The 17,460-nt window shown below is 41.6% G+C and overlaps 1 protein-coding gene across 1 annotated transcript; it reads right to left on the reverse strand.

Annotated features, from left to right (window-relative positions):
* Nucleotides 1–4,128: 4,128 nt before the first annotated feature.
* On the reverse strand, nt 4,129–17,238 carry MUC13 (mucin 13, cell surface associated). The gene is made up of 10 exons (XM_068407209.1): nt 17,097–17,238; nt 16,077–16,183; nt 14,408–14,466; nt 12,824–12,969; nt 11,377–11,502; nt 10,108–10,219; nt 8,985–9,022; nt 6,707–6,794; nt 5,435–5,642; nt 4,129–4,179 (listed from the first exon to the last, which is right to left on the reverse strand). The coding sequence occupies exons 1-10, from the start codon at nt 17,236–17,238 to the stop codon at nt 4,129–4,131; spliced, it is 1,077 nt and encodes a 358-aa protein (XP_068263310.1).
* Nucleotides 17,239–17,460: the final 222 nt, after the last annotated feature.

Here is a 17,460-nt window from a genome sequence, read left to right on the forward strand (position 1 = left end):
CTCCTAGCGAGGAGAGGAGCACTTCTCACTAGAGGGGAGGCTCCTTTTCCCTTACCCTGTTCCTCCTGTTGGAAGGAATGCTATCATTCACCCTGAAAACAATAAGCCATCAAAATCAAAGGAAGTACACAAGAAGTGAAAAGTCAAGCCCTTGGGTCTGCAATGCTGTCTTACCTTCATCGCTTGCTCTGACTTGTTTATGTCTCCAGCCTGGCACATCGATTCTGTGATTCTGTGATCACTTGCAGGATCCATGTAAAAACAGTCTCCTAAAGGGAACAGGGAGTGATTTTCACCAGCAGGTAACCAGAAAAATGCAAAACACTTTCTGTTTCAAGGCCTGAAAGGTGCTGCCTTTCACATGCCGGTTTGGGTGCTGGGGAGTGTGTGGATGCAGGGCTTTATTGTTGAGGTTGGTTCCAGACATAAGCAGTGCAAACAGCACAAGATCTGTCAGGCCCGATTAAGCCTGTCCTTATCCCACTGTCCCATCACGTTGATGTGGGACAGCTCCTCTAAGGCATCTTCCCAGTCCCAGGCTCTTACCCCACAGCCATTCACAGCACCGTACCCCTCCCCTCCCACCCCCCATCCTTGAATATGCTCAGGTGAATCCAAATAAATTAAGAATGTGACTTAAGTGATCCCAATACCTCCATACAAGTATGTGTTATAACCATGCAAACCTCTGTCCCAACTCCTTTTAGTGCTGTTTAGTACACCCTGTGCAGATGTGCCAAAAAATTATGCTCTCCAGTGTAATTTTTGGTCTAGGATAAAAGCAGGTGGCACACTTGAGTGGCACCATCTTCCCACCTCCTCTGTGGGTCAAGTACCAGCAGGACACCCTGTATCTCAGGGGAGAAGATGGATGGGAGATCCCAGGATGTGAAACGAGTTGTGGCAGTTCCCTGAAGCCTCTCACCCCACCTGCAGGCATGTCCTCTCTCACACTGACGGGTGAGGGTCACACTGAGCTCCGTTTCCCATGCCCAGTTGGATTCTGAAGGATGGGCAGCTGAAACAAAGCGTGAGCCAAGCAGCAGCAGTCATAAAACACCACAAAGAGCTATTTTCCATGATCACTTTTCCCAACAGAATCACATGTTGCTAACAGCCAAAGAGAACTGAAACATCTGAGAGCTTGCCCTTTCGGTACATAATTCCAGTCCAGATAAAATAGCTGTAGCATACTTTGAAATGCTAAACAATAGTAGGCTTACAGTACTACCTGACAGCCCCTCCCCAGCACAGGCTAAATGAGAATTGGTTGCAGTTGCAGAAATTAGCTTTGAACTAGAGCAATGAAAATTCCTCTGCAGTTAAATGACGCACACACCTGACTACTTTTGCTGCCTTTATTACCAGTGACAGCAGAAGTCTAGATATCACACCCTCAATAAAGTTTTACTGCATTAAAGTTTCATTTATCATTGAGCTTTCAGCACTATTTCCAACCCTTATTGCTCTGAGAAAGAGTAAGAGATAACACTTAAAAGCCTTTTCCTGTGCCTCTGTAGCAGGCTCCTGTTACATGTATTTTAAGGATCCTCTGCACTATGCTGATGGAACCAGCCAATTTACCTCAATGAAAGACCACAATGCATGGGCTGTTACTCTTGGCATAGAGACATGTTTTTATTAGACTCCACGTAACCCCACATTTCATTCTGCCATACAAAGAAGAGGAAGACGGGGTATCCAAGCAAAAGCAGCCAGCTGAACGACGTAGAAGTCTACACTGAGCTTCATGGCTTTTTGCCATTTCTTCTGCCTGTATCCCACCCGTTTTTCAGTGCCTCACCCTGTGCAAACTCCCCAGAGTGTTCTACTGGAACCAGAACCTTTTCCTGCTGCTGAAAAATCAGGAAAAAGGGGAAAAGGAAAAGGCATAGCAGAGGGATTAGAAGCAGGGAGCATCTCCTTCACCCAGGGGATGGTGGGGACACCCAGGGCTCAAATAAAAAGAAGGGGGCAGCAGGCATGGGGGCTATACATTAATGAAACTGTTAATGAAACTGTTGTGGACGGGAGCTGGTCCCCCTCATAGGGCTTTTTGAGCTGGAGAAAGGACAGGGCCTCTCTGCCTCTTGTGCTAAGGGTAGCTACCATGCCTTGCTTCACTCCTCACGGGTGAGTACTCTCAGAGGAAACATCAAGAAAATAAGACCAGACCTCTAACATCCTTTGAATAAGGTGTCATGAATAGCTAAATCCAGCTAGCCCTGCTCGCATGGAGTAAAGGTCTCCTTGTGCATGTTGAGATGCACACAGCCAGTGGAGGGTGGCTAAGGCCACCAGAACCTGGTCTCCTATTGACACCTGCCAACAGCAGGCGCTGTGCAGCCAGGTGATAGCAGCAAGGGTGACAGGAGTCAACCGGAAGGAAGAAATTCTGCCAGTTAGCAGTGAAAACCCAGGAAAACAACAGAGAGAAACTTGCACCTTTTCTCACCAGGTTACTTCTCTGAACTGCTCATTGCAGGCAGTCCTGAGAAAGCAAGGTCTGTCTTCTTTTGTTAGAGAAGCCACATGAGAAAGATCAGGACCATTTAGTTCCCAGTTTCCAACCACATAACTGGCGAGTGGGAGCTGGTTTTGATCACTGACAGCACTAGAACAACCCATCTGCATGCACCTCCTGCTGACCTCTCACAGCCACATACAGTGGTCTCTACCACGGGCCCCCAAACTTGTCCTTCAAGTTGGAAGACACATCTATTTTTAGCTGTGTCATATTATCAGACTGATACGCACAAAGCTGCCATCACAGGGAGAAGCTTGTCCGGCACTTTCAAAGGAGAGCCAGCTGCACTAACTATGCAATTCCCATCAAAAGCAATCACAAAAAATTGTTGCCAGCCCTACAACAATAAATATTTTAGCTTCATTAGGATTCAATAATATTTCTAATCGGAACCTCCGAGTGAAAGCTGGGTGCCGATGCAACCAATCTGTGCACACTTGCGTCTAAACTCCACACAAGTTTCAACATAAAATAGTCTCTGGAGTTGTAAAAAAGCCACTTACACCACAGGGCAGCAACATAAGAAAGCCTTGGTACTGAGAAACAATAATGTTTAATAAGAAAAGTTAATCTGCATATATAAAAACCGAAACACAAAATATAACATGGAATTAAATGATGCTTTAAATGAACTTAATCTATAAATATATGTACATATTTATGCATATATAAACTATATATATAAAAGGAAATGTTAATGCTAGTCAATAGATAATGCACACTCAGTAAAATATGGTAAAATGTGGATTATTTTACAGATGGATTTATTGAGTGTATGTAAGAAAGGAAAAATAAAAAGACTTAAGATGATTCAATAAAAATATAAAGAATGTAAGAGAAAAAAAATGCTAGCACTTTCCACAGGAGCTGAGAATGTAAATTCAACATAGTTGTGCAAGATGGAGAACAACAGTGTTTGTTTGGAGATATTGTTTCTTGTCATTTTATTGGGAAGGAAGGCTGCATAAAAGGTCAGACAAGTACCATTGTCTCACACAACGCATGTCAGCAGAGATCTGAACTGAATGCTTTCAGATAGGAAATATTGGGGGGTTGAGGAGGAGAAAAAGACTGTGTCTGATATAGTAAAGAGAAACAGGTTAGGTTCTCATGAAGAACAGTTTTGGTCTCACTTTGATCAGCCCAAAGCCATGCAGGCTGCCTGTAGCTGAAATGGAGTGAGCACAAATACAGGCAAAGCTCTGGGTGCTGATGTTGTTCAGCATCACACGTATTGCCTGGACCATCTTCCAGAAGAACTGAAAAACAGCAGGGTTAAAATCCTGGTGTCTTGTCTACACTCACTCTCTTACCAATGTACTGGCCTCCTGAAAGAAGTCTAATATTTATTGGAGCCTGTTAGTTCTTTTAAAAGTCCTCCTCTTCTCCCCTACCCTCTGCTTCATTTTTCCCCGTATTTCAGAGAGTTGTCCATAATTTCTTTCAAGCAGGGGTCTTGCTTTAGAAAATCCTCAGAGAATCTGGGGTTATGGACTTTGTTGTCTCTTCTGCTGAAGTAACTGCATTGGTGAGAAGCTGCGAAACTCTTTGGTCTGACCCATTGTCGCAGTGGTCGTCCATCCTTCTACTGCTCTGGTCGCTTAGTATCTTCTCTGCATCCTAAAGCCCTCAGGCTCCCGTGATATTTCGTACTACAGAGAATTTGAACAAGAAAAGAAAAGAAATAAAGAGTAGCTCTGGGTCAGAAAGCTCCTTTCTCAGTCTAGTTCAGCACGTAGCACACTGCACATGACAGCCCTCTCTCTATGACACACCAGCCCTCAAGGGAAACCAAACAGGCAGATTTCCATCAGTGAAAAGTTGACATATTTGGAAACTTAGAAATGCCAAAATCCATGTGAATCTGATCAATCAACTAACTAAATGGATGTTTTGCTTCTCTTAACTGGCAGCTTTTTAAAAGCTTTTTTTGTTTGTTTTTAAACATCAGGTTTCTGTGTTGCTTCTGTCACAGTTTAGGCCTCAATTCTGCAAAACACGTAAGTGTATTACAATTAAACAGATGTTCTTCACTAAACAGGGGTAGTTTTTTCCATGGCAGAGGTGGAGCTAAAATGTCATTTAAACGAGTTTTGAATAGACAATGTGCTTCCTATTTACTCGATGCATGCAAAACCCAGCAAATCAATCATATCACAGTGTAGCACTCCTCAAGACTCTGCTCCCTCCACAGCTCCCTTGCAGACAGAGTTCAAGGATAAAACGGGCAGTTTTTTCAGAACACACCTTCCAGTTAATGACACGCCTCTGCTGAACAGGCTCCTCTGGGCTACATTGATGCTAAAGCTGTTCTAGCTTTTTTTGTGGCATTTTTTACATTTTACCCCTTTGCAATGCTGCAGCAACCACAGAGGATCTTGCTGTGAACTAGGCAGTGGCAGAGCGGGTGGGAGGACACCGACCCTCTGGGCAGCTGTGCCAGCTGAAACTGACTATGAGTCTTGCACGAGGCTGCAACTGGGAAGTGCCACTGCAGCACCTATTGACACTACATCTGGCTTAAAAGCAGTGCAGGTTGTAACAGCCCGTGATGCTTGCATGCGTGCCTGTGCGGAAGGATGTGTTCGGTCAATGCAGACCAATGTCCTACAACACAGCAGACCACCGGGCAGCCAAATTGTAGCTTTGAGCCTTGCTTTTCACATATCCCTCCTGTGACTCAAGGATGACTACTGGGGCTCTAGAAAGTTCTTCATGAGAGCTGATCTCTGTATTAAGGGAAATTTTTTGAGCTGCAGCTACAGTTGTTTGGTCGTCTTTATACCACTTTGGCCTTCTAGATCAAGGGATGATGGACAGAGTGGAGTTTAGGTTCCAACAATGTCTGTAGCCCACAACACTACAGTTCAGGAACACGATTCCCATAGGTCTGTGTGAAACACTTACCAAATCATCATAATCTCTCTCTGGAAAACGATCTCTATTTGCGGAACGCATCTCATATGGGTTGTTTGGCTGATATCCTGGGTTCGCATGGCCAGAAGTGGTCTGGACTCTGGGGAACATCGTGGTCGGTCTATCATCAGAGGTATTTGGGTTGGAATATCCTGACTTTATCAGGCTCCTCTTCTCTGGATCTTGTTTGTGTTTGGCTCTTCAGAGTAAATGAAAGAAGAAAGGAGGTTGTAAGAGACCTTTTAGTGTGCCTTACTTATTGAGTAAGTCCAACTTACTGAGTTGTCCACTCCCACCTTATTTGAATGTTTAGTCCTGTTCTGAAACATGCAATGGATTTTTCTAGCATACCTATTGCAAAACCCTTGTTATCAATGATAGAGTACAAAGTTTGGCATCTCTTATCACAGATGGGGCTAAGCTGCTAGGAAAGACAGAGGGGGACTTTGGCCTCTTTCAACTAGTTCCTAGAGTGAAGGAGTTTCTCTAACTAACTGACACTTCAGGGGAAGAACTGAGACATTCATTAGGCCCAGTTAAGAAAAGTTGCCCTCATGCCTGCAGCCAAAGATGGAGTCTCAAATGATGCATTTAAATTGTCTGTGATCACAAGTCCATATATCGCTCACACACTTGGCACCAGCTTGTGCACCTGCTGGCAAGCTATGCCTGCTATGGGCAGTCTTGTAGGCATCTTTACCTGGGCAGTGCTGAGTGCAAAGACAGAGGAGCTGCTTGAGTGTCTCTATATTTATTGTGTGGAGAGAAGTGAGGAGGTGGTACTGCAATGGGGTATTTGCCAGTACACTAGGAATAGCAAGCTTTAAAGAGATGCTTGGCTGGAAATGCCACCTGTATTGAGCTGAAAGGGGAATGCCAGCCCTTGAGCTGAAGTGCTAGCAGGGAAAGCTGCAGAGGGTCTGAATTTGGGCCACACAGTCTTCCAATATCAGCATCCTTCTTCAGTCTCATCCAGATGCCATATCAGTACTGGCTAGGACAAGATTAGGATTAATGGGTCAGGCATGTATTTTGAAGACTTGGCTGAAGCTTTCACAGTTGAATTCACAACAAGAGAATAATACTTCTGGGAAGAGCACACAGGCAAAACAAAATTCTAATGGCTACTTGACCTAAATGAATTTGTCTGCCCAACTAGGCATGCAACCACATTCACAGCCCTGCCCCTCTCTAAATTTCTGCTTAGTTCTCTACGAGCATGCAGCAGTGCAGCTTCTATTCAACTGTAAGAGATACTCTTACCTTACTGAAACAATAGACACTGCTATCACTAAACTCAGGATAATGGCTCCAAACACTGTACCCACTATTATAAGGATGAGTTCACTATCTGGAAAAAAATAAAACAAAAACAAACAAGAAACATCAATTGAAAATTCATGGCAAATCTTGAAAACCAAGTCCTGTCCCTGTCCTCTTAGAAGGAAAGAAGGATGAAAGAAGAATGAAAGAAGGATGAAAGAAGGATGAAAGAAGGATGAAAGAAGGATGAAAGAAGGATGAAAGAAGGATGAAAGATGATGTTATTTATTCCCAGGTTCCTGGTGCTGTCTTGGTACAACTGTCTGTGGGTACGGAAAGATGTAAATTAAGGAACTGATCTGCATTAAAGACCGTCTCTTCTGGATGGCTATTTTGATCCCAGCTCCAGTTCCTAATCCCATGCACTGAATGGCTTCACACATAGTTATAGCTGAGGGACAGGAACAACTGGGAAGGTGTAGGGGTTGCTTAGGCTAGTATTGCTGCTAAAATATGCAGTTAGGTGTCAAATAAGCTCTTACCATGCCCTAGGCACATAGGGCACACTGATTTGAGGTGTCTATTATATGGCACTATGAACACTACATAAATATCCCATATCTGAATAAAAGTTTGACAAGGAAAATTAATTTTCACTGATCTTGCTGCAGAACCAGCATGACTAAGGGAGGAAGATGTGGATTTTGTATATCTTCCTTCAACTGTGAGTGGAATAGCTACTAAAACCTAGTCTTAGCTCTGCGTAGCCATTGTAAGGAAAAAGGAAGAGAATTGTGTCCTGCAGGGCCTAATGTCAAGATAAGGATGTGAAGAGTAAGACAGTCTCTTGAGCTACCCAACCTTACTGGTGGTACCTGCTTGAAGACCCCAGTCTGGATTTATGAATTTGCTATTTAATACACTGAATGCTCGTACTGGAGATACACAACATGAGACCACCAACTGTGCCATTACCAGTAGAACAATCCAGAACATTTAAGCATAGGACCATACATCGAGACAACAGGGAATATGATTTCTTGAAAGAACATTATGCCAAACACATGTAAAGTATCCTTGGTTATTGCTCAGCAAACTTTTTACATCAGTACCCACCAAGTGCCATATGGAGAAGATAAGGCTATTAGTGGAGTTTATTATTAGCAGGTCCCAAATTCGTGTTTAAACTCACAATGTGTTGATTTTGTGCTGATTTAGCATTTTCATTTTCTTTATGAAAAAGGCCTTAAAATTCCCCAAACTTTCTCTAGAAAAATATGTTCCGTGTCATGAAAAATATCCTTCCTGCCAAACATTTACACCTGGCAAGATTCACTGTTCTGCACTACAACTACCATTTGCCAATCTCCAAAACTTTTAGCAAAACCAGAAGAAAACCCTTGAAGATTTCAAAGCTGCAGACACAGGTATATTAAACATGTATAAGTTTAAGAATGCAGCAGTGCAAGACTCCAAAGGGCCACATGAGGATATACCTTTTGATCAAATAAAGCCAAAGGAGGTGTGAGAAGTGAAGAACCATAACTCTTTCTTTTTCAACCTGCCTTTGACTGTATTAGATGTTCTGAGTTTGGGCGCATGCAAACACTAGAAGGCATAAAGAATGTCTTCGCCTAATCTATAAAATGGTGGAAAGTGGAGAAGGTGCAGCAAACAGCTGCAAAACTTACTCATAAAAAGGAAAAAGCTTTGGAAGGCCTGTCTGATTAGCTTGTCCAGATGATTACAATTATGGGATAACACCCATAACTCGGGGCCATCATCTCTTCACCGGTATAGAATACTAGATAATACGCAGTGCTTGCAAGGTAAAGCACAAACAAGAACCAGTGGTTGAATATTAAAGCAGAAACATTTCAAATCAGAGTAATCCACTGATGTTTTAATAGAGAGAGTGATTAATTACAGGAGAAACTAATCCACTAGTGGTGCTGAGTTCAGCATTGCATGCCTTTAGATGCGGACTAAATGTTTTTTTGTAAAATAAACTGTGTTTGACTGAAAGCTACAGGGCTTAATGAAGAGGTCACCAGAGGAAATGCTACTGTCTGTCTGAACGTGAGTTTCAAGAGGAGTTTTTCCTTCCAGGCAACAGTGGAATTTCACTCTTCTTTTTCCCTAACATTTTCCTGCTACCAATACAGGATGGTGGCACTCCTAAAGGCTACTACTTGTTATTTTTGTTATCTCAGGCAGATTAAACATTACCAGGTATTTTTCCATGCTGTAATCAAAAATCAGAAATTCTTGTACTTACTGTTGTTGCAGTTCTCCCCAGAGTAGCCCACTGGACAACTACATGAGAGAAAAAAGGGGAAGGAAAGAAAGAAAAGAAAGATAATGTCATTAAGCAGATGATCACAAAACAATACTATATTTCCACCTTTTATCAGCAATTTCTCCACAAGGTGTGTTCATTACAGGTTTCCTCTTTAATGCTATCTTAATATTGGATTCTTTAGTTTCATTGTTAAAGTAAAACAATCTGAGATTTTCAGAATGGCTGGTGAGCCGGGCACTCAAAGGTTCAGGTTCTCAGCCTGAAAAATGTTAAAAGGGCCTAATTTCTCCAAAGAACAAAGCCCTACACCTCTGAGCCACTTGGAATTTCTACCCACTGTCTTTATCAAAAGCCTCAGGGTAAAGTCTATAAGGACTGGCTGCTCTTGATCTTCCTCCCATACTAGTTTCTTATATTTAAAATATATCAACTTTATCATAAGAAGTGTTCAGTGTGTAGCAGCAATAACTACAGAAAGAGCTGAATTAATGGATATGGGAAGTAAGGTCCCTCTGCTTATCCACAGGAGCAGAGCACACCCAGTCTTACTCAGCTTCACCAGCAAACAGCGCTGCTCTGTTCTGATCCTGACCTGACAGAAATACTTGCAGAGAGAAAAACCAAGGTGAAATAACATAGGTCGGAAAGTTATCAGGAAATAGAGTCCCCACTGATATCAGTGGAAACTTTCTAGGAATTTGAGGCAAGTCTTGCTCTAATGCCTGTTGCTTACTGAATGCTTCAGTATACCAGTTCCCAAGGCTCAATTACTCTGAAGGAATAGTTTATGTTTATGTGGGCAACGCACAAAATAAGCGTGAAGTAGTTTATCCTCTTCACTGACTCACAGATGACCTTGGATCTCCTTGACTTGCCTCTGAGGTATTATGAGTGCACACCAACAGCTAATGCCAAGCAATTGAAATGCCATGACTTGTGACACCATGGGAATTAGTCCACCTGCTAACCACCTTAGGCACCTCCCTGATTCCCATAGCTGCAGCCTGTTCTTCTAGATTGAGGGTGACCCTGTGTTAGATGGTATTCTCCCCCATCTTTGCCTAGAACACAGAAATGCAAGAAAAAGCTGAGTACTCACGATACACATTTTTCATCCTTCTTTTCAAAGTTAGGCAAGCATTTGCATGCTGGAACCCCTTGTTCTTTTGCACAGAATTTGTTTTCTTCTTCAGTACAGTCTTCACTGCAATCTGTATTTTCAGAGGGAAAAAATACAGAGTGAATTGAAGATAGCCCCCAAAAAAATCAACATTGGAGAAAATCCCTTGCCCTTTTTTTTTTTATTGCACTGTAAACACACACAACTTTGTTGTGCTTCAAAGCACCAGAATGTCTTTTTTAGGGCTATACCTATGTAGAACAGAAACTGAAATACAAAAGCACAAAATTAGAAGTTAACAGTCTTTGTTTAAAACCATTCAGCTCATCAGAATGGAAATCTGGCTAGGCTGCATCTTACACAGGCAAGCAATGACCTGCAGTTTGATCTCACAGCAGATGATTTGTATTGCAACTGATCTAAAACTGGGTCAGATTTAGACAGGTTAGGGGCCACAAAGGTCTGCACTGGATACATCTCACTGGCCTTTATTGTAGCCAGTTTTCATAATTTTATCATGAGTGTTCACAATATTTGTTGTTTTTCTTAATATCTCATATCTTAGACTTTTTTTCTGTAGTGTGAAAATTTTAGTTTAGTTTTCATAAGAAGAAAATAAAGTACATCTCAGCGCTCTGGAGGGTAGATAAAAATATGAACAGAGTACTCATTAAAAGATTCAAAACCAGCAAGCAAATAAAACCCCAACAACTAACAGTTCCTAAAATTCACATAAATCATTCCTCCCACAAAAACCTGTCTAAACACAGGTAATGCAATCCTAGAACTACCAACAAGGGACAGAGATTTAACAGATCATTGTAGTGCATCATGAGACTTCCAAATCTGTCAGCATCCCCATAGCTGCCTCCAGGTAGCATATAGAATTTATTCCCAAAATATGTCCTAGCAGAGAAGGCTGTGAATATAGGATTCATTTTGTTCCATCCTTTATCTATTTAGGTTTCAATTCTTACCAAGAGTTTAACAATGCATTTAAAGAGTTGCCCACTCACTGGTTTCAGTGATAATTTTCTCAGGCTTTAGTATTTTATTCTACTGGAATAGAATTATGGTTGTGTTTAAAGTGAAATGTGAGAATGTGATTCTATGGCTTTCTTAGTAAGACACATATTCCCTGATTTGTAGAGGTCAGGACATTTGCAGAGTGCCCTTTTCAAAAAGGGACCGAAACAGGGAATAACCAGGTCAGCCTTTCAGGGATAGATAAAGTAGCAAGGTTCTTACCTGAACAAGAACGATCATCCCATTCTGTCTTTGTGTAATTACTTTTGCATATGCATCTTGGAAACATATTTTCTTGGCAGTATGTGGTTCGAAGATCACAATTAAAAGCATCACAATAGGTTGCAACTTTAAAATAGAAACAGTCAAGCAGCAAACCTGAGTACTAATAATATCATTTCATAGAAAGCAGTGCACTTGCTCAGTAAATCATAAACCATTTATTTAGTAATTCTGAAAAAAACCTTGTAAATCTTTTTTTGGGGGCATCAATACTGCAGGCATTTGGACCAGCCCTTTCTTTTCCTTTCCTCTTTACCAGTTAAGGTCCTGTTTCCATCACATTTTCTGACCTTCTGTTTCTCAGCCTCCTACAAATGCCTCCAAACCTTCCTGCCCCCAGTCCATGAAGAGGGAAATTCTACCCGTAAGCTCATATTCTGTACACTGACTTTCTGACTCACCTTAAAAAACCTATAGAAAAACCCCAGCACTATTCCCTTAGTTTTTCTACAACAGAATTGTGAGGCCCAACTCCCACACAGTTCTACATACATATAAATATTTGTGGGCATGCAGCTCATTTCATGAGCAATATTAGTATGCTCTTTGCCCAGCATGTTGCTCCTTAGATCCGTGTCCCAGTGGTGGGAATGGTTTACAAACCTCAGTGGGTGGCATGCAGTGGAGGGATGTGATTGCACTGGTGCTTTGGGAGCTCTCAGGTATTTTCTATTTTCCCCTCATGTTTAGGAGCAGCACACAGGCAATGTCATAGCTGAACATGACTGTATCCACCTCAGAGACCAAACTCAGGCTATAAGCCATGAAATGGACTCCTTTAATTATTAGCTATGCCTTTTGTGAAAGCTGATTTCAAAATAGGAGTATATTAAAAAAAAAAAGAGAAAAAAAACATATTTTATTTAGAAAATCATTCCCCAAGTACTACACTTTTACTAAGGCAAGACCTTAGTTTACTGGTTTAGACCAATGAATCACTTAGCTCAGTAGCTAATCAGTAAGCCCTCATTTCAATTACCATGGTTAATTATGGATGAAGAAGTCTAAAGAGAGTTTCTTCCTATTTTGCCAGTAAAATACTGGCTTATTCTCAGAAGCACAATATATGTCTGTACATATTTTGTCCTGCTTTTTCCAGCCACTTAACACTCAGCAGGTTAAAATCAACATGTCATTGCTTACTCGGAAGCAAGTATTTTCCTTCTCTTCTTTACATCAAAAGTAGAAAGACTTAGTAAGACAGAAAAGCCCAGCACTGAATGGTTGAGTCTTCAAAATTACCTAAGACTGAATATTCAGCTCCTTAAAATCAACAAGGCTTATGCTCTGATGGGCTTTACTGCACACATAAACGTTCTAACCAGCTTTGAAGATAGGAACCTCTGTTTCTACCGATTATTTACTTCCACAGTAAGGAATTACGTACCTCTATACTGAGAGACATAGCTCGAATTTACTGTTGCATTACTTATTGCAGAACTAACTGTGTCATTGTCTGCAGTTGAGTTCTCCATAAACAGGTTTATCACTGTTACACTCACTGGAAGAGAAGCTCTGCTTTCTTTTAGAAGTCTGAAAAGTACAGAGAGCATCATTTTAGAGTCTCATATAATCCATATGGATATCAAGCTAGACGCAAAGACAAGAGAAGATTTCTGCGAAACCTCCCTCTCTCCCCTAGCTTCTTTCATCTCACAATGTAGGTAGTTGCTAAGACACCTGAAAATGAGTTCAAGTCTTGCTTAGGAATCCATTAATGGCCATATTTCCAGTAGATCCAGAAGCAAATATGTCAAGCAAGATGGAAATATGTAAGCAAAGGCTGTTGGATTTAAAGCTAACAACACCACGCCTTTGTGTGCTGTTGACACACAATTGATACTTTTATACTGGGCTAACCTCAAGCCGGGTTCAGTGTGGAGGACCTAATCTGTTAGACCCTAACCTTTACATGCTCGCATCAGCCGGTGGTGTCATCCAGGCGTGATATGGAGAACCCATCCTGAAGCGTGGTGAGGATAAGTCAGGGTATGACCACAATGAATTCAGAAGGGTCTGTTTGCAATGTAGCAGTATCTATGCTAACTGCATGCTAGCTGGGTTGGGTTCAGCTAGATGGCAATCTCCCTGTGGTGAGGTGGAGAGCAGCAGTGACTACCTTGTTCTTCTGCTGAACTTCATGCTGCTGGGATATGCATACAAATACCTTGAAGTGGTAGATTGCTGTAGTGCCTTAAGATGTTACTGTGCCCATGTGTTTTTTACAACCACTCTGCTGGAAGTTACTGCCCTCACAACTCTGCTAGAGCAACAGTCTGCTTAACTGCTTAATCCATGGGGTTCATTGAAAGGGTTTACACTGCTGTGTGTGCTAGCATGCCAGGTTTTGCTTGATGTGGGTTAGGGAGCACTACAGAGAAGCTGGCAGAGCTCTGGGGACAGTAACCTGTAACAGATGGGGATGGGAAGAGAGGGACATCTTACAGTGGCTGCCTAGATCAGCAAAGGACCTATGCCCACAGCTGCAGTCACCACAGCCCATTCAATAATGTTTTTGCTCAGCCTGCCATCAGGAGAGACCATCAAATGCACAATGAGGTGCAGTGAGCTTCTGCGGTGAGGAGTTTCTTAAATTAAACTGGTACTCCAAGTTGGACCTGTTCATAGGAGCCTCAGAGTTAACTGTTACAATTTCAGAGGCATGGCAGATATCACAGGGACTGCTAGTTATAGCACAGTGCTATATCCTACATGGTGCTAAAAGTGGGAGATCCACTGTGAAGCTGTCTCAGCCAGCCCACTTCACAGACATACTGGAAATCCATGGGGTAAAAATGGGGCCAGCATCCCAGAAACCTTAAAAACACAGAAGGAGTGGCCTCATTTAGCAGGAGGCATACCGACCTGAACTCATCCCATATCCTTTCTTGAACTGAGTACCCCATGGGAAACAGATTAAAATGGTGTGTGGGAAGCCCACACTGTGCAAAAACCAAACTGGCAAACTTACTGAATTTCCACGATGACAGTCTGTGCAAAGCCTGTTAAATTGTCGAAGGCATTCTTAAACTGTAGAAGATAAATGAATCGGTGTTAAAGGCAAGCAGAAACATAGACCAAAATCACAGGAAGCACTGAGGCTTCAGCTGAAAAGTTTCAATCCAGAACATGCTACTATAGGCACAAATAAAGCAAGCTGACCAGTTTGCTTCCATGCAAGGTATTGCAGAAGAAGAGCAGTGTGGTGGTGCTGTGAAACAGGGAATATAAGAGAGCAGTGGAGAGATGGAGAAACATGAGTTAAATGAATATCAGGCAGTGCATTAGGGTTGACTGGCTGGATAGCTACAGATACCCCCTTGCAGACTCATCCCTTAGAAGGGTGTCTCCAGAGTACCAACCTACATACGAGTAGAGGGAAGAGGGAGAAGTAGGCATCCTTACAGAGGGCATGTGTCCCTAAGATGCAGTGAAGTGGGATCATTAGGGGTTGATCTTGTGGGGAGAAGCACAGCGCTGACGAAAGCACTGGGGCTTGGATGGGGTCAGTAGAAAAGTCACTGTTGTCCCTCATCCCATGTGAAGCAGGGAACAATTGGTGGAGGCAGCTGCCTCCAACTGCCACACAAGCAGGGGGCACCATGAGAAAAGGATAAGATGTCTAAGTCAACTGAAATGAAAGATAAACTATCCTTCTTTACAACACAATAAAAATTATTTTCTATGCTATTTGCACTTTTGCGTACTATTACATATCTATTCTAGTGCTGCATATCATGCACTTCTGTAGCCATGTCATGAAAAAATGTTGTACAGAGAAATTGGGGAAAATATTTTTTAACATTCTGGAGGGACAATTTTTGTTGCTTTCTGATAAAACATTCATAGGAAGCAATATAATAATGTGAAGAATTTGGTAAACATTTTTGATGAATTCTTGTTAATATTTGGTGAATATTTTTTGATCAGCTGTCTGGTAGAGTTGCACACTTCTTCTTCCTTACTTCCAGAAAGCAACATAAGCAAATCCACTTGTTTCAACATGGCAGTATATATTGAAGTGTTCATCTTATTTCTCCAGGAAATCCATTACCAGATTTTATCTATAATCATAGAATGCTCAAAATGTGTAATATCCATTTCACTAATAGCATTAAAATACTAATACTGGTATGCTTATTGAAGTGGCTCATTATTTAGGTATTTTGATACAGCTGGAAAGCCATTCTGAAAAGTTTGTGCTGTGTGGAAACAATAGCTTTCTTTAAAAAAAAAAAATTCATTTTTACTTATACCACTCTCCCAAACAGCGGAGATCAGAAACTAAATGGGTTGGAAAACTTTGCTCAGCCCCATGGTTTCTGGAGAGACAATGGTGAAAGATACAGAGCAATTCATGTGAGAACTTCCCAGAATAGAAGTGGCACTAAAAATGCAGATATCACTTATTTCAGGTACATCCCTTCACTTCAGCAAGAGCTATGCATGTACTCATCTGAGGGCAAAATTCAAGTCTTTTATGAATAGGTCTAAACCAGTGTGAAGCATTCTTTGAAAGAAGTAGATTTCTCAAGTGAAACTATTCTAGGCTCCATGTTAAAGGTGGCGTGTATCCCCTCTGTCTGCATGACATTCAGGATAGCATTAAATACACAGAAAAAAAAAACATCGTCACTCACAAACACTGTTATATTTTGGAACACCTCTTCATACTCCATGGAATCTACAGCTTGAACACTATCACTGTAAAATGCTTTCAATATAATGACACCAGGGAATATTTTTGCTGGAATGAGAACAGAGAATATTAATTAATTAGAAAACATTCAAGTGAGTCAGGTTTCACTTTAGAGTTCTCCAGCCTTCAGAGATGGGGAAATACAATGCAGAAATCAATCAGTGCTATTTTTCATATACTGGAGGAAACAGTAGGGAACAAATGTTTGCTCAATCAATTAAGTCATAATGGGCGACATACTCAGGCTACCTGGGAAGCAAGCAGGATCCTGGGGTCAACCAAACTGGCCAGACTATAAAACTGAGCAACATTAAACTATAAGCATGGCCTGAAGCTAACAAAAGACTCCATCTGAGATGTTACAGCATTTAGTGAGGAAATACGTATATTGAGGACTCCAAATCTGCAGCCACTAAGCAGCTAACGTGGTTCACCATGTCTAAGAAAGTGATTCAGTGTCTACCTGCTTCTTTAGGCTCACAAGTAAATTCAAGAATCCTGCCTGCTGGCACTTAAATAAGAAGCCCCATTTGCTCACACACTTGGCCTTCACCAGCATCCCAGAGATGCATTTCAACCAGAGTGTTTAGCAATAGGAAAAATCAAGCCTGTTGTTCAGAGGTCTTCATGGGTTTAGGCCTTTTTAAATCCTGGCCATTAATATTGATATCAGGTTTACACTTGCATTTTTCCTGCTTTTCACTCATTTTAATCTCCAGCACCCTTGACAGAGAACTCACCTTCTTTTCCTAGCACATTAACCTCTTTGGCTCTTACTGTTTTGTGAGATAACAATCTAGGTCATTGTAGCAGTGGCTCTCTGCAAAGGCAGTATTCAGCAGTCACTTTCCCAGACTGGTTATGTTTTCAGTTATGAGAACCAGGCATATAGGAAGAAAAATTCACCTGAGCAGTTATCTGTGAAGTAACTAAAACTATAGATTGCCCTTCTGCAACTCACCTCTGTGACAATCCTTGTTGCTGTAGTAGAATCCATATTGGCACAGACAGATAGAAATGCTGTTTAAAGCAACACATTTAGCCAAATTTGATCCACAAGAGTCTGGATTGCATAAGTCCCCTGATACAAAGATGAAAGACATTGACATCAAGATTTCTAGGAAATTGCAATAGCCAGTTCATATATAAAGTAGTTCATATATTAAATAGTTCATATATACTTCTACTAAAGGAAACGACCAGGTTTGTTTTATAGAGTATAGATGCAATTAAAGGGCACATGGCTATGTCTTGCTTGCTTAATGTCTGTACAGTAACTGTTTTCCCTACACAAGCCAGCAGGATATCACAGTGAGGACACAGAG

This window comes from Nyctibius grandis, chromosome 9 (assembly GCF_013368605.1).
Source record: "Nyctibius grandis isolate bNycGra1 chromosome 9, bNycGra1.pri, whole genome shotgun sequence".
In the NCBI taxonomy this organism is placed as follows: domain Eukaryota; kingdom Metazoa; phylum Chordata; class Aves; order Nyctibiiformes; family Nyctibiidae; genus Nyctibius; species Nyctibius grandis.